This window comes from Thamnophis sirtalis, unplaced genomic scaffold (assembly GCF_051295495.1).
Source record: "Thamnophis sirtalis isolate CommonGarterSnake01/CBP01778 unplaced genomic scaffold, rThaSir2_p1.2 scaffold_1, whole genome shotgun sequence".
Taxonomy (NCBI): Eukaryota; Metazoa; Chordata; class Lepidosauria; order Squamata; family Natricidae; genus Thamnophis; species Thamnophis sirtalis.
In genome coordinates this window covers 115,006,437-115,032,276 of record NW_028261381.1, presented here as the reverse complement: position 1 = coordinate 115,032,276, position 25,840 = coordinate 115,006,437, and the positions used below count along the sequence as shown (strand labels likewise).

At 41.0% G+C, this 25,840-nt stretch overlaps 1 protein-coding gene across 2 annotated transcripts in view; it reads right to left on the bottom strand.

Annotated features, from left to right (window-relative positions):
* Positions 1-13,760, bottom strand: part of CCDC9B (coiled-coil domain containing 9B) — a 59,527-nt gene extending 45,767 nt beyond the window's left edge. Inside the window, exons 1-2 of one of the 2 annotated variants that reach the window (XM_087722756.1) lie at positions 13,443-13,760; positions 4,622-4,735 (exon numbers count right to left, since the gene is read on the bottom strand). In XM_087722756.1, the coding sequence (XP_087578882.1) occupies positions 4,622-4,735; positions 13,443-13,550 (222 nt within the window). In that variant the 5' untranslated portion in view covers positions 13,551-13,760. Of the gene's footprint in view, positions 1-4,621; positions 4,736-13,172 lie in introns of both variants that reach the window. The other variant, XM_087722763.1, reaches the window with a different exon arrangement.
* Between the last annotated feature and the right edge of the window lie 12,080 nt (positions 13,761-25,840).

Below are 25,840 nucleotides of genomic sequence, written 5' to 3'. Positions count from 1 at the left end.
TGTGGCAGGAGAAGGATACTATAAAATCCCCTTTCCCTCCTGATCAGTTGGGACTTTGGAGGCAGAGAATAGATGGGGGTGGGGCCAATCAGAGGTGGTATTTTCCGGTTCTCCGAACTACTCATAATTTCCACTACCAGTTCTCCAGAACTGGTCAGATCCTGCTGAATACCACCTCTGATACACACCAAGGCTTTACCACTGTATGTGCGTGGATAAAAAAATCACAAAAAGCTGTATTTGCACAACCATGCTCAACTAAAATGTGGTTAGCTACTTTGTAGTTGAGTGTATTAGTGATCTGTATTTGTGGACCCTGGGCATGTTATTCTCTCTATAACATGGCATTTGCATAATTTGTGTGGCTGGTAGAACATCTACCCTGGCCCTGGAACAATAGACTTACAGCTATATATTCTGGATATTCTTCAAATGGGATTAGGCCAGTAGACTATTGTTAGCTTTGCTTTTACACAATTGCTTATAGTTTCCAGGAAAACTCACATTAATTTAGTTTCATTTTCCCCATATTTTAATTGGTTGAATATCCTGGATCTTGAGGACCACTCCTTACCCCAATTTTTAGACTCTGCCTTCCACATTGATAGACTGGCACTAGTCACTTCTCAACATGGCACAACCTAGCCAATCATATAGTTAATCAGCATGTTGTGCAGACATACTTCATGTTTTCTGTTCATGGATCAGTAGGTTGCCTGAATCTAGAAAAATGGTTTAATGAATAAACCGTAATCAAAATATCAACGGATAAGTATGCTATCCATATACAGCCAATGTGAATCCTTGTCCTTGACATTTCATCAAATAATTGCAAATCCAAAAACAAAAAATCCTCACCAGGCAAGTTATCTCTTATTAATTAATATAACAGAATAACAGAAGGGACCTCTTCCAACTCTTCTAGTCCAATCCCCTGCTCAGGTAGGAAACCATATGCCATTTCCGACAAATGGTTGTCCAATCTTCTGATCTGATTCATACCTTGTACTAACCCGAGAGTCATTTGTATGATATACTGTACCATAGGTTGTGAAATCCATTTGTTGAAGCCATAGGAACCCTGAGGACAAGTGACCATGCAATATTGGAATTCAACATTATGCAAACACAAGTGGTAGAACAAAATGAAACTAGAGTCTTGGATTTTAAGAGAGCTAATTTCAATAAACCTAGAGAGAGATTGGGAAGAATTCCATGGATGAGAATCCTCAAGGGGAAAACAACTCAAGAAGCTTGGGAAATTTTGAAAAATGAGATTACAAAAGCTCAGTCTAGCACAATACCTATGAAGAAGAAAAATAACAGCTCCCAAAAGAAACCAGCATGGCTGCATAAAGAACTCTCTGACAAATTGAAAGACAAAAAAGTTAAGTATAAAAAGTGGAAAGAGGGGGGACATAACTAAGGCAGAACATCAGCAAATAGCCCGAGCCTCTAAAGATGAAGTAAGGAAAGCTAAGGCTCACAATGAAGAAAGGCTTGCCACAAAAGTAAAAAAATAACAAAAAAAGCTTCTTCCAACATGTTAAAAACAAGAAAAGGGTTAAGGGAACAATTGGTCTATTGCTGGGAGAAAGTCGCAAGAAGGTGACAAGCAACAGGGAGAAAGCAGAACTATTTAACTCATTTTTTGCATCTGTCTTTACACAAAGGATTAAAACAGTCAAACCTATCAAAAACAGCACCACAAAAATCAGATTAGGAACACAAATTGAAATAGGGAAGAAAATGGTAAGTGAGCATTTTCTACCCTAGACAAGTTCAAATCACCAGGACCGGACGGATTACACCCCAGGGTTCTGAAGGAACTGGCAGGTGAGATCTCAGAACCACTGAACTATATCTTTCAGAGATCCTGGAGCACCGGGAAACTGCCAGAGGACTGGAAAAAAGATGCGGTTCCCATCTTCAAAAAAGGAAAAAAATAGATCCAGGAAACCATAGACCTATCAGCCTGACCTCAATACCAGGAAAGAGTCTGGAAAAGATAATCAAGCAACAAATTAGAGAACATCTAGAAGTAAACAAAGTAATAGCCAAAAGCCAACATGTGTTCGTCAAAAACAGACATGCCAGACTAATCTTATTGCATTCTTTGACAAAGTGACAAAATTAGTGGACCAGAGGAATACCATCGATATAGTTTACTTGGACTTCAGTAAGGCATTTGATAAGGTAGACCATAACCTACTACTAGATAAAGAAGAATGTGGGTTGGACAGCATTACCACCAGATGGATTCGTAACTGGCTGACCAACTGCAGTCAATGTGTAGTCCTCAATGGAACTGCATCTTTATGGAGGGAAGTATACAGTGGAGTACCCCAAGGCTCTGTTTTGGGCCCAGTACTCTTCAACATCTTCATCAATGATTTGGATGAGGGAATAAATGGGAAACTCATCAAATTTGCAGATGGCACCAAGCTGGAAGGAATAGCCAACACTCCAGAAGACAGGCTTAAGATACAGAAGGATATTGACAAACTTGAACATTGGGCACTATCTAATAACATGAAATTCAATGGTGAAAAGAGTAAGGTTCTACATTTAGGCAAGAAAAACAAAATGCACAGGTACAGTATAGGTGGTACCTTCCTCAATAGTAGTAACTGTGAGAGGGATCTTGGAGTCCTAGTGGACAACCATTTAAATATGAGCCAGAAGTGTGCAGCAGCTGCCAAAAAAGCCAACACAGTTCTAGGCTACATAAACAGAGAGATAGAATCAAGATCATGTGAAGTGTTAATATCACTTTATAATGCCTTGGTAAGGCCACACTTGGAATACAGTTTTGGTCACCACGAGAAAAGATGTGGAGACTCTAGAAAGAATGCAGAAAAGAGCAACAGAGATGATTAGAGGACTGGAGACTAAAACATATGAAGAACAGTTGCAGGGACTGGGTATGTCTAGTTTAATGAAAAGAAGGACTAGGGGACACATGATAGCAGTGTTCCAATATCTCAGAGGTTGCCACAAAAAAAAGGAGTCAAACTATTTTCCAAGGCACCTGATGGTAGAACAAGAAGCAATGGGTGGAAACTAATCAAGGAGAGAAGCAACTTAGAATTGAGGAGAAATTTCCTGACAGAACAATTAATTAGTAGAACAGCTTGCCTCTAGAATTTGTGAATGCCCCAACACTGGAAGTCTTTAAGAAGATGTTGGATAGCCATTTGTCTGGAACGGTATAGGGCAGTGGTTCTCAACCTGTGGGTTGAGACCCCTTTGGGGGTCGAGTGACCCATTCACAGGGGTCACCTAAGACCATCGGAAAGCATATTTTCAATGGTGTTAGGAACAGAGACACCAATTTTATGATTGGGGGTCACCACAACATGAGGGACTATATTAAATGGTGACGGCATTGGGAAGGTTGAGAACCACTGGTATAGGGTTTTCTGCCTAGGCAGGGGGTTGGACTAGAAGACCTCCAAGGTCCCTTCCAACTCTGCTATTGTATCGTATTGTATTATTGTAAATCAGCAGAAGTGATTGGATTTATAAGTTAGGGTGCCATGCAAAGTTTAGTCTAGTTGAAAAGTTGCATTAGAGAGAACCAGTTAGGGTACCAGTTTATTAGAGGCACCAGGCTAGAAACCGGAAAACTTTGAATCCTAGTCGCACATTAAGCACAAAGCCAGTTGAGTGACTTTGGGCCAGTCATTCTCTCATAGCCTTAGGAAAGAAGCAATGGCAAATCACTTCTGAAAAATGTTGCCAAGAAAACTGCAGGCAGCCTTGCTCAGGTAGTCACCTGGAATCAAGACCGGCATAAAATATATTGAGTAAAAGTGGGTAAGAGTGTTAAGCAAAACCTACCATGTTTAGCCATTTTGTTGAACACGTTGCACTTGAATCAGTTTGTACAAAATGTTAAACCCAAAACCACATTGTGAATCTGGATCCCGGCCATTATCTTGCAGACAAATGGTTATTCAATCTCTTCTTTAAAACTTCCAGTACTGGAGCATTTACAAATTCTGGAGGCAAGTTGTTCCACTGATTAATTGTTCTAAATTGTTCTGTTTCCTGAAGATAGCTTTATAGCAATTAAGAGTTAACATTAAGAGGGATGAGGCAGTAGCAGAGGAACTTGTGAATCTGTTTGCTTTGCTTCTTTAAAATGTGATTCTTATATACTTTTAATATTTTTTTCAATTCTATTGTAAAGAACTATTGTTTTAAAAGGGTAATTTGAAATTCCAATCCCGGTAGTAACTACGCCGCCACCAACTGAGCTGTAAAGTATTCGTGGTAATTAAACAGATACAGCTTTCAGATCAACTTATTATAAACTGAATGAAAGGTTTAACTAAAGGATTTGAAACCACATTACGAGCGCAGTGGTTAGACTGAAGTATTGCAAGCTAATTCTGCCGAATGCTAGGAGTTTGATCCTGACTGGCTCAAGGTTGACTCGGCCTTCCAGCCTTCCAAAGTCAGTAAAATGAGGACCCAGATTGTTAGCGGCAGTATGCTGACTCTATAAACTGCTTAGAGAGGCCTGTAAAGCACTATGAAATGGTATATAAGTCTAAGTGCTTAGTGCTATATTAAGCAACACTATTAGAAAGGAGAAGCTAGAGTTCATACATACTTGATATCTTCTCATAAGAGCTTCATTCTTCTTTCTCAGAGCTAGAATTTTTTTATCCAGTTCAACATCTTTCTCTTCTTTTTTCTGCAACACTGCATCATCCATAGCAACATCCTAAAATACAAAGAGAATCTTTAGTGGTGTTCCACCAATGGCCAAAAATACCGACTATTATTTATCATTATCATTATATGACCAGTGTGGTATCTGTCATTCTACTGAGACCATGTCAGTGACAAGTACTTGTTAGTACTTCCGTAATTCATTCTGAACAAAATTAAACTTTGTTTTTTTAAAAAAAAAAAAAAACATGTATAAAAGTATCATTATAGAAGAACTTTTCCATTGCTGCTCCCCAGGAGCATTTTAACTACAAGTAATCCTTGACTTAAGACCACAATTGAGCCTCAATTTCTGTTGTTAAGTGAAACATTTGTTAAGTGAGTTTTGCCCCTTTTCACTACCTTTATTGTTACAATTGTTAAGTAAATCACTGCAGTTGATAAGTTAGGTCCGTGATGGTGAACCTATGGCACGCGTGCCGCAGGTGGCACACGGAGCCATTTGTCGGGGCATGCAAGGCGTTGCGTAGGGCACGCTGACTTTGGCCTTCTTTTGAGGCCATTTTTCACCCTCTGGAGGCTTCAAGAAGCACAAAAAACCGACCCTACAGAAAAACGGGAAGTTCGGGAAGAGACTTCCAGTTTGCTCATAGGGCCAGTTTTAGCCCTATGGAACTTTCAGGAGGCTTCCATGAAGGCTCCGGAGGGCAAAAAAAACCCTGACACGCAAACCAGAAGTGACTTCCGGTTTGCTCATAGGATCATTTTTTGCCCTCCAGAGCCTTCAGGGAAGCCTCCTGAAGATCCCTGAAGGCTCCATAGGGCTAAAACCGGCCCTGCGAGCAAACCGGAAGTCCGTTCCCAAATTTCCAGTTTGCCCATAGGGCCGGTTTTTCGTGCTCTGGAGGCTTCAGGGAAGCTCTGAAGCCTCCAGAGGGCCTCCGGGGGGGCGGGGGAGGCTGTTTTCACCCTCCCAAGGCTCCTATAAACCCTCTGGAGCCTGGGCATGGCAAAAAAAAGCACACCAAAAATGGGGGAGCGCTGTACATGTGCGCATGTGCACTGGGGTCTTATGCATAGCATTATGGGTGTGGCAAGCCCGCACATGACCCCCCTGCGCTTCCCCCGCTTTTGGCACGCGAGCCAAAAAAGTTTCGTCATCACTGAGTTAGGTGAATCTGGCTTCCCCATTGACTTTGCTTGTCAAAAGATCGCAAGAGATGTGGGACCCAACAACAGTAATAAATATGAACCAGTTGCAAAGCATCTGAATTTTGATCCCATGATCCCGGGGAGGCTTCAAAGGTCATAACTGTGAAAAATGGTTATGTCACTTTTTTCAGTGCCATTGTAACTTTGAATGGACACTAAACAAACTGTTGTAAGTTAAGAACTACCCACAATGATAGGATTAACTCCAACCGATGTAATTCTTTGACAGATCTGAATAAGTTGTTAGCTTCTGAAGCAGTGGTGGGTTTCAATTTATTTTACTATCGGTTTGCTCGTGCGTGTGTGGGCGGAGCCTCCCACTGCCACCAATGGCCAAACGGTATTATGGAGATGTTATAGGTTCTTCTTGGGGTGGCGCAGTGGTTAGGGTGCAGTACTGCAGGCCACTTCAGCTGACTGTTATCTGCAGTTCAGCGGTTCTAATTTCACCGGCTCAAGGTTGACTCAGCCTTCCAACCTTCCGAGGTGGGTGAAATGAGGACCCAGACTGTGGGGGCGATATGCTGACTCTGTAAACTGCTTAGAGAGAGCTGACATCCCTATGAAGCGGTATATAAGTCTAACTGCTATTGCTATTGCTACTTAAAAACTGTGAGCCCTGAGGCAAAAATCTTACGGGACAAGCCACACAATGGTGCTGGTGCCATCCAGATGTCCCTTTTCCTCCTGATGTTTAGTAAGGCCATTAAAACAGAGTTCATCCAACAGGCCTTGGAGCTGTTGTGCTATGACCATGTTCTCTCTGACAGTGGAAGATCTTTTGGTTTATTTTTATTTTTATTTTTTTTGGTTTGCAATTGCATTAATGATTGCTCCCAGTGCTATTTGAGGGTTGCATCATAGTATTGATTTTTTTATATTATTATATTGTTTAAACCCAATTTGCAGAGATTGGAATGTAACCACACAGAGAGCTGTTTACAACTGAAGCAGCCTGTAAGCCCTGTAAATTAAATGAATTAAATAAAGAAGAAAAGCTTCCTTTCTTTGGCAAACACTTATTATTAACTTGATTTTGTTTCTTAAACTATAAAGCCTCAAACAATTTGGCACAATTGAACAAATAAAATATTAAAATTTTTGACCGCAAGAGGCAGGCTTTACAGATTGTTGTTGAGAGCTCTATAAATAGATTGAGATGATACTATACCTAGGCCTAAAAGCCAGGTTCATTGAGATCTTAATTTTTTTAATTTGCTATTGAATTTTGAAGGCAAAATTTGATTTTGCTTTCAAAGAACATAATCTTTTCAAGATAGTCTGCAAAAGGAAGTATCTGTGTTAAAAAGCTGATACAGAATCTCAAATACAGATGTACTTTGGTTGCAGCAACTAGGAAATCATTTGTCTACATTTTAATATACTATTTTTTTCATTTTAAGGATTTTTTTCTCCAGATAACCCTATCAAGATAAAGTCACATATATTCATATATTAAGCTGCAAAATGGTCGCATCTGAGGCACAAATATTGTACAATTTTGTATTTTTAGGTCTCTTATTACAGCCTCTAGTAGAACAATATAGTTTCGTTTACATCACGGACTGTAACTAACGTACGTAAATTTTCCTCAAACTTTTCAGAAATTGTACACTATCACATATGGAATACATAGCATTTGAAACACCTACCATTTCAGAATGTATACAAATATCAGGATCTCCTTTAAACACAAATGTTTGCAGTCAGAAACTACAATTCCATTGCATCTGAACTTAATCCACTAGTCATTTGTTTATAGTGAACTTTTTGACAGCTTTGATGGGAAAACAAAACAAACATTGGGAGCCAAATAAGGTGGAAAGAGACACAACCAGGTTTAACACTGCAGCATTGTTAGATGGTATGCTGTCCACAGATAATGTTCATATATGGAGGGATAGATATTAAATTTTGCAAAGTACAGGTGAAACAGAGTTGTAGGCAAATGTTTTGGAAGATTTCAGGGCAATAATACCAAAGTATTGGGAGATTTTGGATGACAAGACTGAAATCTTGCAAGATCTGGCAATCTCATAAAAGTGAATCAATTTTTAATTGATTAGTTTGTTTATTCATTTTTAAGCCCTTATTCCATCATGTAAATTCACATAATGGTACCCACATCTGAAAAAAGGGTATCTAAATATAAATTCAGTTGCACTGGTGGAAAAGGGAACAGTGAGAGATGAAAAAATTGAGCAGGATAAAGGTCATATTAAAACAAAACAAAAACTAAAACAGGGTAAGGAAAAGCCTCCCCAATCCTACACAGGTTACCTATTGGAGTTCAGTGGCTATAATAAATGTAAATAAACAAACAAATAATCTGGAACTTTTGTTCCTTGTACATCAGGTGGACACCAGGTAGGAAACATAATGTACTGTTCACTTAAAAATTGCTAAAAGAAAATCTCCAGTTAAAAATATGAGTGGTTAGCAGAAAAGGAATAGCGTAAAGGATGGTTGGGAACAAAAAAAATGTAAACCAGCCCAAAGAATGAACGTCAAACTGCTGAGCCCCTACTATGAAATGCACCTGTATCTCTAAAGCTGCTTATTAAATCCATCTTATCTCAGAGTAATTGTTTGATAGTCACCCAAAAGAAATGTTAGAGTGAAGAAATAAACAAGGATAAGAGGTGGCCAGGGGATTTATGGAGCTAGATGGGTTACAGCCAAGTAGACTTAGGTGCTGCAATGAGACCCTTCCTGATTTACAGAGTTGGGAGAACATTGTTGGTCAGTGCAAATTTCACATCCATATTTTTCATTTAATTCTAAGCCTGGCTCTTAATAAAAAGATACCTAAATTGATGGTGACAAGAGTTTCAGCTTAATATGCAAATTTTATTTCGGCTGAATAATTTTCCCTGCAGGAGAATGAAATACAAGATTCTTTATTATCTTCCATCAGGCTTGCAAGACGAGTGAATTGGTCACTTCTGCAAGCTGATGAATTTTCATGACCATTTTTTGTGCAACTGCTTCAAACCTGATTTGAATACTACTTGGTCAGATATTTTTTAAATCTGTTGTATATATTCATTATGTGGATATGCTCCAGGCAATGCATCATGAAATGGGAAGCTGAGTATTAGGTATGTACATATGCAGAATTGAACTGAAGCAATGTTCATTGTGAAGGATGCTTTTTTAATGCCACATGATGCAAAAATATAGGGTGGCCCAACCACATTCCATAAGAATGAAAAATATTGTGACTCTTGTGCAGAGGTAGTTATTAAAGTTATATAGAAAACTGTCTGTTACATATATAGGAAGGTCTTGGTATTTGTCTACAATGGATAGGATGTTCAATTTGCGTGCTAATGCAGACTTACCTAATTTAAATTTTTGAAATCTATTCACAACCCTAGGTGAAGCTAAAACCCGAAATCAACATTTTCCCTTAAGTTTTGCAAAGCAATTTAATAATCAGAAATCCACATGAAATGTACACACCACATAAGGACCAAATATAACAAAGATTGTAGAGAAAGATTATGTATGAAATTCATTAAATTAAGGGAAATTGTTTGCAAAAGATGTGTACATTAGAAAAATGCACCTTTTAGGAGATATTTATATGAAAATCTACATTAATTGCCATGAAGGTCTTTTTTTCTCACAAAATTCTTCAAAGTGTTAACAAATAAGTGTAAATTTAATATAAGAAAGTAATCTGAATCACTTTTTTGGTTTATTATCTGTATATTCGTTTTAGGAATTCTTTATTTGCCAAGTGTGATTGGACACACAAGGAATTTGTCTTTGCTGCATATGCTCTCAGTGTACATAAAAAGACAAGATACATTCTTCAAGAATCATAAGGTACAACACTTAATGATAGTCATAGGGTACAAATAATCATTTGTATTTTAATTATTTTAAATCAATTAATACTTTTAATTATTAAGACATCAACAGGTTTCATTTGTATATCCAGTGTAGCATCTTTTTCCATATTATTCTTGCAGTCTATGTCGGTTTTCACCCTTAGACGTCTTCCTCTTCCATAACATTATTTAAATTTACTGCATCCATAGAGGCGGATGCTTTAAAATTTATTTCTGGGTCCACTGTTCAAAAACTACACTTCAATATGTTGAATGTTAGTATATTTTGCTCCATTCTAGTAAGTCGAATTTAAATGTACTTCTCTTTAAATTGCAATCTTCAGTTCCTTCTGGTGCCCTCTAGTGTCCAGCTTTCAAAGTTCCATCCAATCAAGATTTTTTTTTTAAAGAAAAGAATTCAAAACCATAACATTTTGGCACGGAAGGAGTTTTACAATTAATTCCATTGAATGACAATTTTCTCAGACTTTTTTCCCTCTAAATTTGTTCACTCTTCCTTTATAGTTTTGTTTTGCCAATTGATCTTCCGTCTTCCTCCCTGTATGATCAAATCACATCACTACTCTAATTATTCACTTTTATAGCCTATCCATACTCAGTACTTATTCATGTGTGACCCTCTCTTCTTGTTTCACCATACAGTTCTTAAGCACAGGTAGTCCTCGACTTACAACAGTTCATTTAGTGCCCATTTAAAATTACAACAGCATGGGGAAAAACTGACTTATGACCGTTTTTCACACTGACAATCATTGCAGCATCCCCATGGTCATGTGATCAAAATTCAGATGCTTGGCAACAGGCTCATATTTATGATAGTTGCAGTATCCCAGGGTCATGTGATCAACCTTTGCACCCTTCTGACAAGCAAAGTCAATGGGGAAGTCAAATTCACTTAACAACCGTCTTACTCACTTAACAACTGCAGTGATTCACTTAACAACTTTGGCCAAAAAGATCATAAAATGGGACAAAAACTGACTCAACTGTCTTGTTTAGCAACAGAAATTTTCAATTCATTTGTGGTCATAAAGCAAGAATCACCTGCACCCATTCCTATTGCATTTAACTTATGTTGTTTCTGATTTACGCAACTCTCATTCTATGTATCAAGACTGATGAAGCATACTCTAGTACATACTATTTTTACTTCTTTCAAGCATTCATTCCTCATAGCAAACTACTGAATCTCCTATCCATTACCTTTCTAGACAGATATTCACCAGTCACCTTTTTCATGTATTCTTGAGTCTCATAATTGCTCATTGTTCATGTGTTTGTCTCAGTCCCACCTACATATTTATGTCACCCTAGCAGATCACTTGTTCTCTCTGGCTTGCATTAATTCATATTATTGCACAATATTTCCAAAAACATATCTGAGTTTTCCTTTATCATTATTCACTGAAGCATAACACTTGGCTATAATTAACCTACAGATTTCTACTTTCATACACACCCACAACCACCTAGAGAGAACAAATTCATTTTGTCTGACACACATATTAGCCTTTTCATTCACAAATAAACCTACACCTTCGCTTCAAGGTGAGACAACACACATTCGAGTTCTTTTATATGCTTTTTCTTACACTCCATACACACACACATACACGCACACAAAAACATATTTTTTCATTCATTGGTGAATTCAGATTTATATTTATCCCTCTTCCAAACTTTCTGATATCATGGTAATCACTAAATAGGCCTTTTAGATATTGACTCCATTGTGCATTGTATTGGTCAACTGAGGCTTTCAAATAAAACTTTTTAATAAAACAAAGAAGATGTAGTCCAGCTTATGAGCCTTAACTGATAAACTGGTATCTCTACCACAGACAACATTTCCTACTAATAACAATGACGACACTAGCTACTTTTGGTCTACTATAGCCAGTATACTACAAGTGCAGCTAAAAACCAGATTAACTTCAAGGATTCTCACAGTTTTCTGCCCAAACTAGATTTTACAATCCAGAGATTATCTTGCAAGAAAAGTACTGTTCTCGCATCTAACCAGCTAGGAGATACAATATGTATGTATGTATGTATGTATATATATATGTATGTATATGTATGTATGTATGTGTATGTATGTATGTATGCATGCATGCATGCATGCATGTAATATAATGTCACATTTATAACTAGATGATTAGCGTAACACTGAACAGGAGTATTTCTATTCAGGAAAGCAGGATATACAGTATTGCAGCCTGAGATCGCATGTCCCATCATTTATTTATTTATTTCATGCCAGTGAATGGAGATTCACAGAGAGATAGCAGCAGCAGCAGGAGCCAAAACAATGAGAACAGGGACTCAAATGAAATGCCCTAGAATTTGAGGCCCTCTATTAAACCCAGCTACTCGTTGATTGGTGCACACTGATCCAGGCATGGCCACACAGTCAGCATTTTTCTCTTTCTGGCTGTTTGTTGCTGTGTTGCAGTCAGGGGATCTTCTCGCTGCCAAGCTACTGGAAAGAACATTGGCTTGGTGGGCATTGGAAATGGAAGGTGACACCCCCTTTGCCCTCGCCAGCAGAAAGCCGTATGGTACAGTGATTCAGGCAGGGAGTTATAAATGGCTCTAGCAGAAGAAACGTGCAGTGGCTGTGAATGAGAAGGCTTGTTTGCTGGCCCGCTGGGGGTAAAAAAAAAAACACCAACAACAACCTAGAGGCCCCCCGGAAGATGAGGAGGGAGAGAGGGTCTATCAGTCAGAAATACCTTTATTGGTATCAGACAAATGTTGGAGGGGGTGGGAAGGGAATCAGAACCAAGCATGAAGTGGGAAAGGAAAGTTTCACAGAATTTTTGCCCAATCCACTGACTCTATACTATTGATGTTTTTCTCAGATTATGGCTATGACTAGGATTTTCCCAGGGTGCTTCCCAAATCAGTTGTTGGTGGTATGAGGCCGAAAGAGAAAGAGAAATGCTGTGGGGCTGGGGGGGGGGGACACTAGGGGATGAGAAGTGACAAGACAGGGCCTCAGCCCAGTACTTCCCAGAATCAGGCAGCACACTGCCAGTCTTTGCACAGATGGGTGCATCTTCTCCAGCCTCCTAGTCTTTGGGTGGAAAGCGTCTTTCCTTACCCAGCATTCTGTTTTGTTTTGATTTCTGCTAAAAAAAAATACGTCTTCCCTCTCTTTGGGGAGGGGGAGTAGGGAATCTAACTTGCCTGCCTGGAAGGAGAGTCCCATAACAATCTACTGCAAGGAAGCCACCTTTTTTTGCCCTCCCCAGATACCCAGCTAACAATCCCTTGGCTGAAAACAAAAGACTCTGAGACGACAATGCGATTTAAAAAAAGAAAAAGCAGAGAAAATATAGTCACTCCTTGGCTTTTCAGAATGCAAGAATGGCTCCCCACATCCCTCCCGGTTACAACAAAGGCGGCACTCACAGAATGGTGCATTTTGGACATCAGAGGTGAAGCTCGGCAGATTCCACAGCAGGGCTAAAAGAGGAGAGCCATCCGTCGGCCTTTCTCAGTACTGGTTGCACTGCATACAGGATCATGTTTTGATTACAAAAGCCCTGCCTGGGCTCCCAGCCAAAAGCACCGGCTGCCTCATATACGAAAGCAGAGGCAGGCAATCAAAGCGCTTGTGTCCTCCTCTTCATTCGCCTTTCAGTGAGAATGTACATACCCTTTTGCTTCTCCTGTGATTACCTTTGCAATTCTGGTTGTCAGAGTCCCCACATGGCGCATCCGACTAGCAGGAACTGGAAAGACTGGGAGGGTGAGGTTTCCTTGACCATCAAGAGCTCGGCTCCACATTCTTGGCACTTATTTGCATCGTGGGCTAAACGTACAAATGAGTGTTAGATGAATGCTCACAACAGTTTGGAAGATTCTGTCAATCTGAGACCTGAAGATTCTGTCAATCGGAGGTTTTTGTTTTGTTTGTTTGTTTTGTTCCTTGGTAAAAGTTTACGTCAGCAGAAATGGTGAAGTGCTGGAAGCCTGAAGAAGAAAAACAGAATCCTACATCCAACCTACATTCAGAAAGGGGACGGAGGAGGATCAGTCGTCAGGCCAGCTAAAAGTCTATATTTGGCAAAGCACAGGAACATATTGTCAAGGAGCACATTTGCAAGCCTTTTATAAAGAATGCTCTCATTATTTGATGCCAGCTCGGCTTTCAGGAGCATGTTGTGTCAGACTAAGCAGAACGATTTTTTAATGACAGAAGGACTAATTAACGAACTAACTAACGAACGAACTAACTAACTAACTAACTAACTAACTAACTAACTAACTAACCAACTAAGTAGACTAAAGAAATGCTGCAGATGATGTGCACATTGCTCTCAGTGAAGCATCTGACAGGAACTCTGGGAAGATTATGGAACAAAATAAATAACATTCAGCCAGATGGGTTTGCAACTGGTTGAGCAAGCACCTCCAAAGGGTTCTGCAAATTAGAGGGGTGGAAGTGTCCATCCTTCCTGGATGCAGGCAGGAACAGGTGTCTGAGGAGGCTATCCAGACGGTCAATGGTAGGTGTGGACTTGGATTGCTGCTGCTAGTATGCACATCAGCCGCTTGGTAGTTAACAACAGGATGTAGCAACAGAGATGGAGAAGGGGAACTGGAGACGGTGTGATAGGTAATAGGTTTTAAGCAATGACACCATCTGGCTAATGCAGCAGTAGAGTTTTTCAGATGCTTGGGATGATTTAATAAAATCCTGCTCGAGGTATAAAGACACATTCCATTTCATCATTCGGTGAGCCTATGATTACCTCACCTCCCCTAAGTTTAAAAATCACAGAATCAAACTAGACAGGTCAATTCACCTAACATAAGATATCCTGTATTTAAGATAATGTATTATTCTGTGTCCCTGGCCCACTTTGGGATGAAACAATTAGGAAGATTAATAGCAAGATGAAAAGGCACAAGTCTTGGTAAAGTGTGGTTTTTTTTAGCCTAGTTTGCTTTCGTAAGCTTGCAGACCAGGTTCAGACATGCCCAGTACACCTTCACTCAATTCAGATGGAATCTACATATAGCAATAGCAATAGCAGTAGACTTATATACCGCTTCATAGGCCTTTCAGGCCTCTCTAAGCGGTTTACAGAGAGTCAGCATATTGCCCCCAACAATCTGGGTCCTCATTTTACCCACCTCGGAAGGATGGAAGGCTGAGTCAACCCTGAGCCGGTGAGATTTGAACCGCTGACCTGCTGATCTAGCAGTAGCCTGCAGTGCTGCATTTAACCACTGCGCCACCTTGGCTCTTGTATGAAGGTTAGTTACATGCAAGAGTCATAGATAATATAGACATTTCCCTAGTTCACCCAACACCCTAAGGGATAATATATGGTTATGATCTTCATTAATCAACTAAAAGCTTCACAAGATATATGATTTTTTCTAGATACCTTCATTAATCAACTAAAAGCTTCACAAGATATATGATTTTTTCTAGATACCTTCATTAATCAACTAAAAGCTTCACAAGATATATGAATTTTGCCCCTTTCTTTTAAAAAAATAAGTTTCTCAAGAGGCATTTGTTTCTAAACCAAATAGTGTGTGCATAGTATCAGTTGTATTCTTCCCTGCTAACTGATGTTATAAACATCATTCTTTGCATATATTCTTGCTTTTCTTTCTTTTTCTTTATGCTTTTTCATCCTTCTAAATCTCCTTTTACCCTTTATCTTTTATCTTGAGTGTTAGTTCAGGTTGTTTTTATGTGCATGCTTTGCAAACTGTAATATAACTATTTGAATGTTACTTTTATATCTTTGTTTCTCATTTCTTTATTCAGCCTTGTTCTTACGATATTGCATGGCTGACAAGAGTGCCACAGAGTCCCCCAGGATACATGGGGGAACAGCAGAAGCCTGCTTAACCCAGCCTTGCACAATTTGTATTCCAGATGCATGGGGGGAGGTGGTCCTGGTTGCTAGACACTGCAGCCAAGGACTGTATTGGCTGCAAATTAAAGTAGCAGTAACCAACATGGCAACATGGCTGGAAGTCACTAGATTGGAGGAAGTTGGCTTGTTTTACCCTTCTCAACCTTATCACCTCCATCAGATTTTCTACTTAGAGAGAAGATGCGAATCTTCATATTGGTTCCCAGTGGAAATATGGAAACAGAATGGGTGAGTCCAAAGGTGCTTTTTTAAGAGGCAACTGGACTTTCTGGTTTTTCTTTTGATGAAAGAAATGTCCTTCTGGGTTCAGCTTCAAGTGGGGAAAAAGACACTGGAGACATGGAGGCTGCTTGGAAAGATGTTTATTTGTGGACAGGGCCACATGGCTTGAGCCCTGAACAGAAAAGGTGATCACATGCTTCAATGTTGGTGGAGAAGAAGAGAAAGGGCTGAAGGAGGGGCTTGCTAGCTTTTTATAACCTGTTCAGTCCCACCTCTCTGTTTCATGTTCCTGTGTAAGAAATGTATTCTGATTGGTTGTCAGACTCCCATGGGGCCATGCAGGGGCTACTCTCTAGGCTGTGTTTTGAATCTAGATTTGGTTGGGTTCTCAGATGTCATGTGGTCAGTTAAGGGCCAATATTATCATGATTTTACTCCCATCCCCCCTGGATCTGCAGTGGAGAAGTCTTTATTATATAAAATGGACTAGCTTGGCCTTCTCAATGGCCCATTAACAGTGGGGATGGGCAGGAATCTACAGACAACTATTCTGTCTTTTAAAACATGTTTCTTTCTTTTCATATCCAGAGAAATATTCTGCCTTTTCAATATTTCCTAGGATATTTCATTTTTCTGGGAGAGGGCTGGATGATAACTTCCCACACTTTGAAGACATTTTGCTTCTCATCCAAGAAGCTTCTACAGCTCTTGGCTGCCTGCTTCTTGGATGAGAAGCAAAAGGTCTTCACAGAAAAACCAGAAAGTCCAGTTGCCTCTTGAAAAAGCACCTTTGGGACAACCATGACCTGGATGACTGAGAATCTCCACAGACAGAATGGGTTAGGTTTTCCCTCTCCCTGCTTCATTCGTCCACTAAAATTTAAAACTCAACTCAAATATATCACCAGGAACTTCTAGTTAGCTTAACTAACTAGCTCTAAGGGATTTTTTTCCCTATTTCTCAGGAGATTTCTTTCTGTTTTTATTTTGCTTTCAGATGACCAGAACTGATCCTATGTACAGTCACATTGATTTTCATTTTATTATAGAATGACATTATGTCATTTTCCAGTAACTAAAAGGATCAGAGGATGGAAGCAGAAATGTTGGATTTTCAATCCTGCAGAAGCAACCCGGTGTTCAAATTCAGACCCAAGGTTAGACACCCTTACTACTCTCCTCCCCACTCCATCTGTATTGGCAGAAACAGGTGCAGGCAGGCAGTGTATTCACTCTTCAATCCTGCAAGGGGCAGAGGAGAAGGCTCCGATTACATTTCACCCGGGGCAAGTATTTGGATGGAAGTGTTGACTCTGACTTTCAGGCAAAAATTTTAAATGTTACTTCATGTCCTCAAATGGGGAATCTCACTTGAGACCTACATGAATACATTTTTTATAAATCTCTATCCTTTCCACTGCCTTATTTATTTCTTAGTTCAGTTTATTTATGTTCACCTGCTTGCCTGGTAGTTCACCACAGTCATGGTGATAATGGTGGTGATAGTAATAGAAATAGCACTTAGACTTATATACTGCTTCACCGTGCTTTAGAGCAGTGGTGGGATTCAAATGTTTTTACTATTGGTTCTGTGGGCATGGGTTGGTGGGCGTGGCTTGGAGGGGGTGGCAGGGGAGTCCAGGGGAAGGTTACTGCAAAATCCCCATTCCCTCCCAATCAGCTGGGACTCGGGAGGCAGAGAATAGATGGGGATGGGGCCAGTGAGAGGTGGTATTTACCTGTTCTCTGAAATACTCAAAATTTGTGCTACCGGTTCTCCAGAACTAGTCAGAACTTGCTGAATATTACCTCTGCTTTAGAGCCCTCTCTAAGCAATTTGCAGAGTTTGCATATTGCCCCCAACAATCTGGGTCCTCCTTTTACCAACCTCGGAAGGATGGAAGGCTGAGTCAACTTTGAGACTTCGGTGAGATGCAAACTGCCAAACTGCTGGCAGCCGGCAGTTAGCAGAATTAGCCTGCAATACTGCATTCTAACCACTACACCACCACAGCTCCTGGTGATGATGATATAGACATCATCTTTAGAAAAAGAAAAACAGAATTTGGAAGCATTGTTACAATCTGGGTTCCTTTGGACACTTATTTGCTTGTTGCCCTCACTTGCCCTCACATAGTCCAGACTGGCATACAGCCATGCGCTACAATGAACATCTACGCCACCAAGGTCTGTCTCATAGCACAGTTGCCCCATGGTTCTTGCTGAAAGCATTTAGACAATCTGTATCTTGATGCATACATTGGGTGCTGAGGTCTAACTAATTAGGTTCTGACTGGTAATAATAGGAAGAACTACATCAGATTCTAACGAAGATAAAGAAAAACAGGATGAAAGGTAGTTCAAAGAAATATAGAATTAACTTGATGAAATGGTCAGGCAGATGGAAACTAAAAATAATCACATACACAAACAAATCCAGAAAGGAAAGTGGTCCTGTAGAATTCCCCTTACAGTTAATATGAGGATTTCAAAGCTTAATCATTAAATTATATCCCAACTGTGCTATATTTTAAGCAAATCAGAATATGCTCGCTAAAGTATAAAAACAAAATTATTCCACATTTTCAAAAGGGCTGCTGTGCTTTTAATGAACCTCTAGTTCCAGTGTTGATTATGTGTTATTTTTAATTGCAGTCTTCATAAAAGCCTTATGGCTTTTAGTACCATTGATAACCATTTTCATTTATTTATTTTTATCCCATTGTTATTATTATTTATAAATAACTCAAAGGGATGACCATACCTAATATTCCTTCCTCCTCTAATTTCACCCACAACAACCCAGTGAAGTGAGGTGGGCTGGGGCAGAGTGGCTGGTCCAAGGTTACCCAGCCAACTACTTCATGTCTAAAACAGGACTAGAATGCACAGTCTTCTGGTTTCTAGCTTGAAGCCTTAACCATTAAACCAAAGTATGATCACTAGGCTAACTCATGATACCTCTTGCTGGGCCCCTATCAGAGGTGGGTTGCTGCCAGTTCGACCCGGATTTGGCGAACTGGTAGTAGCAGTGATGGGAGGCTCCGCCCACCCACCCAGACACTTCTGTGCATGCGCAGAAGTGTCACGAGCATGCACAAGTGCATGCAAAAGTGCACCCAAACTGGTAGTCAAAAAATTAGCAACCTACCTCTGGCCCCTATGTTTTTCTTTAAAAATGTACTCCAACAGTGCCCTAACTCTGATGTAGCTTTGGGTGTCATAATATGTTGTTGCCATGAAGTCAAACCAGAGAGAGAGCACAATTCTTCATGTGGCAACTAAGAATGCAACTCCAGTTATGGCTACTCTCCTTTTGTGCTGATGCTTTGTTCCTTGTAAGCTGTCAAATGTTTCCAGTTACTCAATTCTAATTGCAAAAGAAAATGGGAATGATAAGGGGAGGAAAAACCTTTAAATTGATTTTCTTGTAAATGCTGCTTGTACCTTGCCTAACTTTGCTTCATTTACAGTAGCTAAGCTGTTGTTAGCTTCTTCTGCCAAATCGACTAGTTGTAGTTAATTAAGATTCCAGTCCTACATACATTCTTCTGAGCAAGCTATACTTCTAATTACCCTAGAGCAAAAATACCAAGAACTAAGTGTATTCAGAAGAAGATCCAGAAAGTCTAGTCCCAACCTTAGGAGCCTGGCTTTAATTATACATATTGCAAATGAAAGGTGGGAAAAATACATCCACCCATTTAAAAAAATGACATCATTGTATCATATAGAATGCAAGTAGAAGGGAAGCAGCAAATTTTAAAGTCTGTAGGTCACACTATGTTTCAGAACAACATTGTTATTCTTTTGGGATTGATTACTGCTTGCTTGTATTAAATACGTCAAAAGAGCTCTTCAGAAGGCAAATCAGAAACAGAGAATCCATCCCAGGACCTCAGGAACAAGGTCAGGGCCAAACTCTAAAACCTAAGAAATAAAATCAGGTTCGAGCCCTAGCTTTGCATAATCCCATCAGACCTGAAGACACTATTCCCACCCTAAAATAAAGCTGCCAAATTAAAAAAGAAGCACAGGTAGCCCCCACTTATTGATTGCAGTCATGAAGTGAATCACCATGATTATTATGCACAATACCATGTGATCACAACTTGTGACTCCCTGCCAGCTTCCCCATTGACTTTGCTCGTTGGCTGTGGAGGTCGCCAATAATGATTACTTGATCATGGGACACCATGACTATCATAAATGCGCACCAGGTGCCAAGTGGACGGATTGCAGTCACTTGACTGTGGGAATGCTAGGACAGCCACAAGTTCAGAGAGTGGTCATAAATCTCCTTTTTCAGTGCTATTGTTACTTTGAATGTACGTCGAACAAGCAGTCAGTAAATGAGGACTACCTATATCACTCACCAGGGCAAAGGAAAGACAGTGAAGAGTCAGTCTCTGCAGTCACCCAGCAAGAGAACCAACTAAGGAAATTGCAACAATGTGCTAGGTGGAAAATCACAGATTTTCTCGTTCTAGTTTAAGATGCGTTCTAGCCACACATCTAATCTCCCACCATTCGTTAGCATGGGAAACAAAGGGTATTTCCAAGCACTGCTCTCTCTCCTTTGAAAAGGTGTGAAATAAATATTATTTGACCCACCCTATATCGCCATAGAAACCGGAGCCTGAGAATTTCCCACTCCTATAAGTGTCCTTCTTCTTTTGTTCTTGTTCCTCTTTCTTTTATGAACCAATGATCGTTGCTTGTAATAAGGTGCCATTTTTTTGTCTCAGTGTTGCACTCCATCTTCTGAATCTGCAACATAGCTTCTAAAACAAAGCCTTTGCTAATTCCTTTGCAAGTCTAGCAACAAAGAACAAACAGCATTTTTCTCTTGAAATGGTCTTTCGCATGAGAAATTGTTAGCCAGACTTTCTCACCCAAGTAAATCTCCAGATGTGGGAGTTTTAACTCAAAGGTTTGAGTTTATGAAGGCTGAAACTTCTGGGGGGCATTAAACTGGAAAAGGTTGGATTAAAGTGTACAGTAGCATTTTCTAATGCCATCTTGTCATTACCTGTCTCCTGCAGGTAAATAGCAATAGCAGTAGACTTATATACCACTTCATAGGGCTTTCAGCCCTCTCTAAGCGGTTTACAGAGAGTCAGCATATTGCCCCCAACAATCTGGGTCCTCATTTTACCCACCTCGGAAGGATGGAAGGCTGAGTCAACCCTGAGCCGGTGGGATTTGAACCGCTGAACTGCTGATCTAGCAGTAGCCTGCAGTGCTGCATTTAACCACTGCGCCACCTTGGCTCTTAAATGTGTTTCTATTGTGTAATAAGACACTTCGAAGACAGCCAACCTAATTTTGCAAAGCTTCTTCTCTTCTCCAGTAACATAGTACTTCTAACTAGGGCATACAAAACCTTTGCTAGACCAATTCTTGAATACAGTTCATCTCCCTGGAATCCACACTGTATATTGGACATTAATACGATTGAGCGGGTCCAGAGGTACTTTACACGAAGAGTCCTCTACTCCTCTACTCACAATAGAATTCCCTATGCCAACAGGCTCAAAATTTTGGGCTTGAACAATCTGGAACTGTGCCGCCTGCAGTATGATCTAAGCACAGTACACAAAATTGTCTGTTACAACGTCGTACCTGTCAATGACTTCTTTAGCTTCAACCTCAATAATATACTAGCAAACAATAGATACAAACACAAGGTAAACTGCTCCAAACTTGATTGCAGAAAATACGACTTCGGCAACAGAGTGGTCAATGGCTGGAATGCTCTACCTGACTCCGTTGTTACATCCTCAAACCCCCACGGTTTCAACCTTAAACTGTCTACCATAGACCTCATGCCATTCCTAAGAGGTCCTTAAAGGGGGCGTGCCTAAGCGCACCAGCCTGCCTAATGTCCCTGTCCTACTGTCCCCATTTATTTGATTTCATTTCTTTCATTCATGTCCATGTTTATATTTATATCTGCTATCTTGTACATGTTTGACAAACTAATAAATACAAATACAAACAATCCTGTTATGGAAGATAAACTTCATCAAATCCCTACGCCCTCTTTAAAATCTGCTCCAGAGATTTGAAAGACTCTTCAGAATAGCAGGAGACTCAATCCCAGGGCCCACATAACAGTGGGAATACATGGCAGGCCCAGTAACGCCTGGGAATAATTGTGTAGGCAATGCTGCACATCTCAGGCTTTTTGTATGGCTGCTTCTTTGTAGCTTAAATCATGCACGTCAGACCGTGCATCACATCAGAAGCTCTGGATGATATGTACACTGCTGTTTTGTTATTTTATGGCACCAAGAGAAATAAAGTTCATTCAGTTGTAAGGGGTTTAATTATAAGGTTCCAGAAGTCTAAGGACATTCTATTTAGCCTCCCCAGTTTTGAAGAAGCTGAAGAAGCTTCTTGGATGAGAAGCGAAATGTCTTCGAAGAAAAAAAAAGTTTTGTTGCCCCTTGGAAAAAGCACCTTTGGAACAACTACAACCTGGATGACTGAGAATCTCCATAGACATTTAGCTCCCCCAGTTTTCTTTTGCTTTGTTTTTGCCTGGGACACATTAAGGAAAAGATAGCACAGCTCATATCCTGATTGATGATTCACTTTATTGCTTGATGGGAGGAAGATCGCAGTAAACTCTCTTTTTTCTCCAGTGACTGAACATAACACTACTCTGGGAATAATTCCAAGCTGAATCTGATCTTCTCATTCTGGAGGCTCTAAGATGCCCTATAAAGCAGAGGACTGTAAATCAATTAGGTTGATGGGTCGTCCATTCATTCCTTATTGCATGTATATCCTGCTTTTTGTCTCAAAAGTTCAAAATAGTCTCCCTTCATTTTTATTCTCATCAGCAGAAGTGAGTTCCTACCAGTTCAGACCGGTTTGGCTGAGTAGGTAGTAACTTGGCCTCCCACGCCCCCGAACTGGTTCTATCGGCAGCGCCATAGGGGCCGCCATCTTGATTTTCACTACTGCGCATGCACGCCCAGTGAGTGCCTGGAGCACATCCCTGAGTGGACTGGCAGTCAAAGAATCCAGAACCCATCCCTGCTTATCAGGTACTTTGCACTGAAAAAAAGTGTCTGGCCCACAATCATCCGGTGAACTCAATGGCCAAGCAGGGAACCGAACGTGGATCTTCCTTTGATGCTCTTTGCAGATGCACAATGCCTTCCTGCAAAAGGCGGACAAATATTCTAAAAGAGGGCTGAAGAGAGATTTGGTATCTTTCTTTTGGGGGGAGAAAAACTTTTGGGTGAAAGAAAAATATATGGAGTGGTTCTTGAAATACGGGCATCTTGTCTAGAACTGCAGAGATTTTTAATTTTGATGAAAACAAAAGCTGCCAAAAATCCAAGAAAACAAACCCCACATTTCCCTATCCTGGTTTGCTACAGGACAAAAAACAAAAACAACTTGTGCCGTTGCTGAATACTGACTGGAAAAGGTCCAGAGAGCATCCTGTCATATTGTATTACTGTCTGGTTTGGAAGCATTACTGCTTCAGACAGGGAGATGGTGCAGAGAGTGGTGTGGATGACAGAATAGATTATTGGTAGTTCACTACCCTCTATCCATATAGCAAATAAGCAATATTTGAGTAGAGTCCGCAAGATTGTCTGGGATGCTACACTTCCTCTTCACGACTTGTTTTCCTTGTTACTTTCTGGGAGAAGCTTTGTGGAATCCAAAGCAGAACATCTTGATTCAGTCACAGTTTTGTCTCATATAGCATCAACCTTGTGAACGCTCAAGCTTCCTCTTTCCACTACATATTCAAAATGGACAGTGATTTTAAAAAGAGTGTGTGGGGAGGGATAGAGATAGATAGAGATAGAGATAGAGATAGAGATAGAGATAGAGATAGAGATAGAGATAGAGATAGAGATAGAGATAGAGATAGAGATAGAGATAGAGATAGAGATAGAGATAGAGATAGAGATAGAGATAGAGAGAGAGAGAGAGAGAGAGAGAGAGAGAGAGAGAGAGAGAGAGAGAGAGAGAGAGAGAGAGAGAGAGAGAGAGAGAGAGAGAGAATATATGTGTATGTATATAGCATGTGTATCAGTTGTGGGATTCAGCCAGTCCGCACCTATTCGGGAGAACTGGTTGTTAACTTTCTAAGCAGTTCGGAGAACTGGTTCTTGGAAGAAATCTCCTTTTTTTTTACACTTTATAGGGCTAATCCTGTAAGGAAGGCAGGAAGGAAATATTCTGGTGTTTCTAGCCTAATCTTTATTGCCCTGCTTACAAAAACTGCCTCTCTGGTTAACCCTTATTACATTGTTACAGCTAAGACGAAGCGCCCATTGACCTGAGTGATGTTGAGTTGGCCATGCCCATCCAGTCACATGACCACTGAGCCCTGCCTACCCTGCTAGTCATTAGGGCAAAGAACCGGTTGTTAAATTATTTGAATCCCACCATTGATGTGCATGTTTGTATGGGCAGATGTTTGTTTGTTTGTCAAATATGTACAAGATAACAAGTATAGGTATGAACATAAACATGAACAAAGGAAGTAAATAAAGATATAAGGGGACAGTAAGACAGGGACGGTAGGCATGCTGGTGCGCTTATGCAAACCCTTATATACTTTCTTTTGAGAGCAGGCAACAGGTTTTCATTTTTAATGTGTGCCTGTGTGCTCACAGTTAAAAAATGTCAATAAAGCGGTGAGGATTACGGTTGGTGAGGCAAGAGTGCGGCAGTGGCGAGAAGCAACATCCCCTCTGCTGTGTCCGACAGGCGTCTCGTGTTTATGGTGGACATAAACGCAAGATGCCTGTCAGACACAGCGGCAGGGATGGAGGAGGCGGGGAGGCCGATGCGGCGGGCAGTGGCCGTGATGGTGCCCGGCGGAGAGACGTGTACCAGACTGGGCTTCATCAGCTTCTCCCTGCCGGAGACGCACAGTGGGCCCTGAACGAGATCCGCATCTTTGGCGGCCGCTGGGTCAGCCTGGTGCTGGCGTGGCCCAAGAAGAAGCAGAGGGTGGCAGGAGAAGGCGGCAGCAGTGAAGAGGCTCCCGGGAAGCGCCGGAGCCCTCCAAGGCCAGGGGGCCCCCCAAGAAGACCCTTCGCTGCCTTCAGGACAGTCCTGGAAGCCTCCCTGCCCAGGAAGCTCGATGGGAAGCCCCGGGGCTTTGCCTTCGTACACTTCAGGAATGTCCTGGAGGCGGGAAAAGCCCTGAAGGGGGTGAACATGAAGGAGCTCCGCCGCCTCACCCGCCGCCTCCTCCAACCCTGCCACTGTGTCCGACAGGTGTCTTGCATTTATGGCGGACATAAATGTGAGATGCCTGTCAGACACAGCAGCGAGAACGTCCCTGCCTCTGCCGCGCAACGCCGCCTCACCCCCTGCCTCCTCTGACCCTGCTGCTGTGTCCGACAGGCATCTTGCATTTATGGCAGACATAAACATGAGACGCCTGTTGGACACAGAGGCGGGGATGGAGAAGGCGGGGGGGCGAGGTGGCAACCAGCAAAGAAAGGAGAGAGGGGGAGGAGGAAAGAGAGAGGGGAGAAGGACGGGGCTCCCGGTGGGGGAGAGGGCTGCCCCTCTCTTCTCAAACAAGGCTGCCCTCCCTGCCTCTGCCCCTTCCCTGTCTTCTTAAACAAACTCTCTCTCAAATTGAGAGAGAGTTTGTTTGAGTGAAGTGAAGAAAGAAACACACACACACACACAAAAAACTCACAATAAAAAATTACTTACAAATTAAATTACAATAATTTTGAATTCCCCCCTCCCTCCGTCTGACCCACATACCTTTTCCAGCTGTGTCACAGAGGATTTCAACTCTCTTCTTGCCCACCTGCCATGATGAAAATGTAAAAAATGTAAAAATAAAAAGGCAAGACCTGCTGCTGCCAGAGCAGGAGGAGAGAGAACCGCGTGCCTCCTTTGCATAAGGAATTTTTCATCTTTTAACCCTTGCTCAGAGTTAAGCAAGGG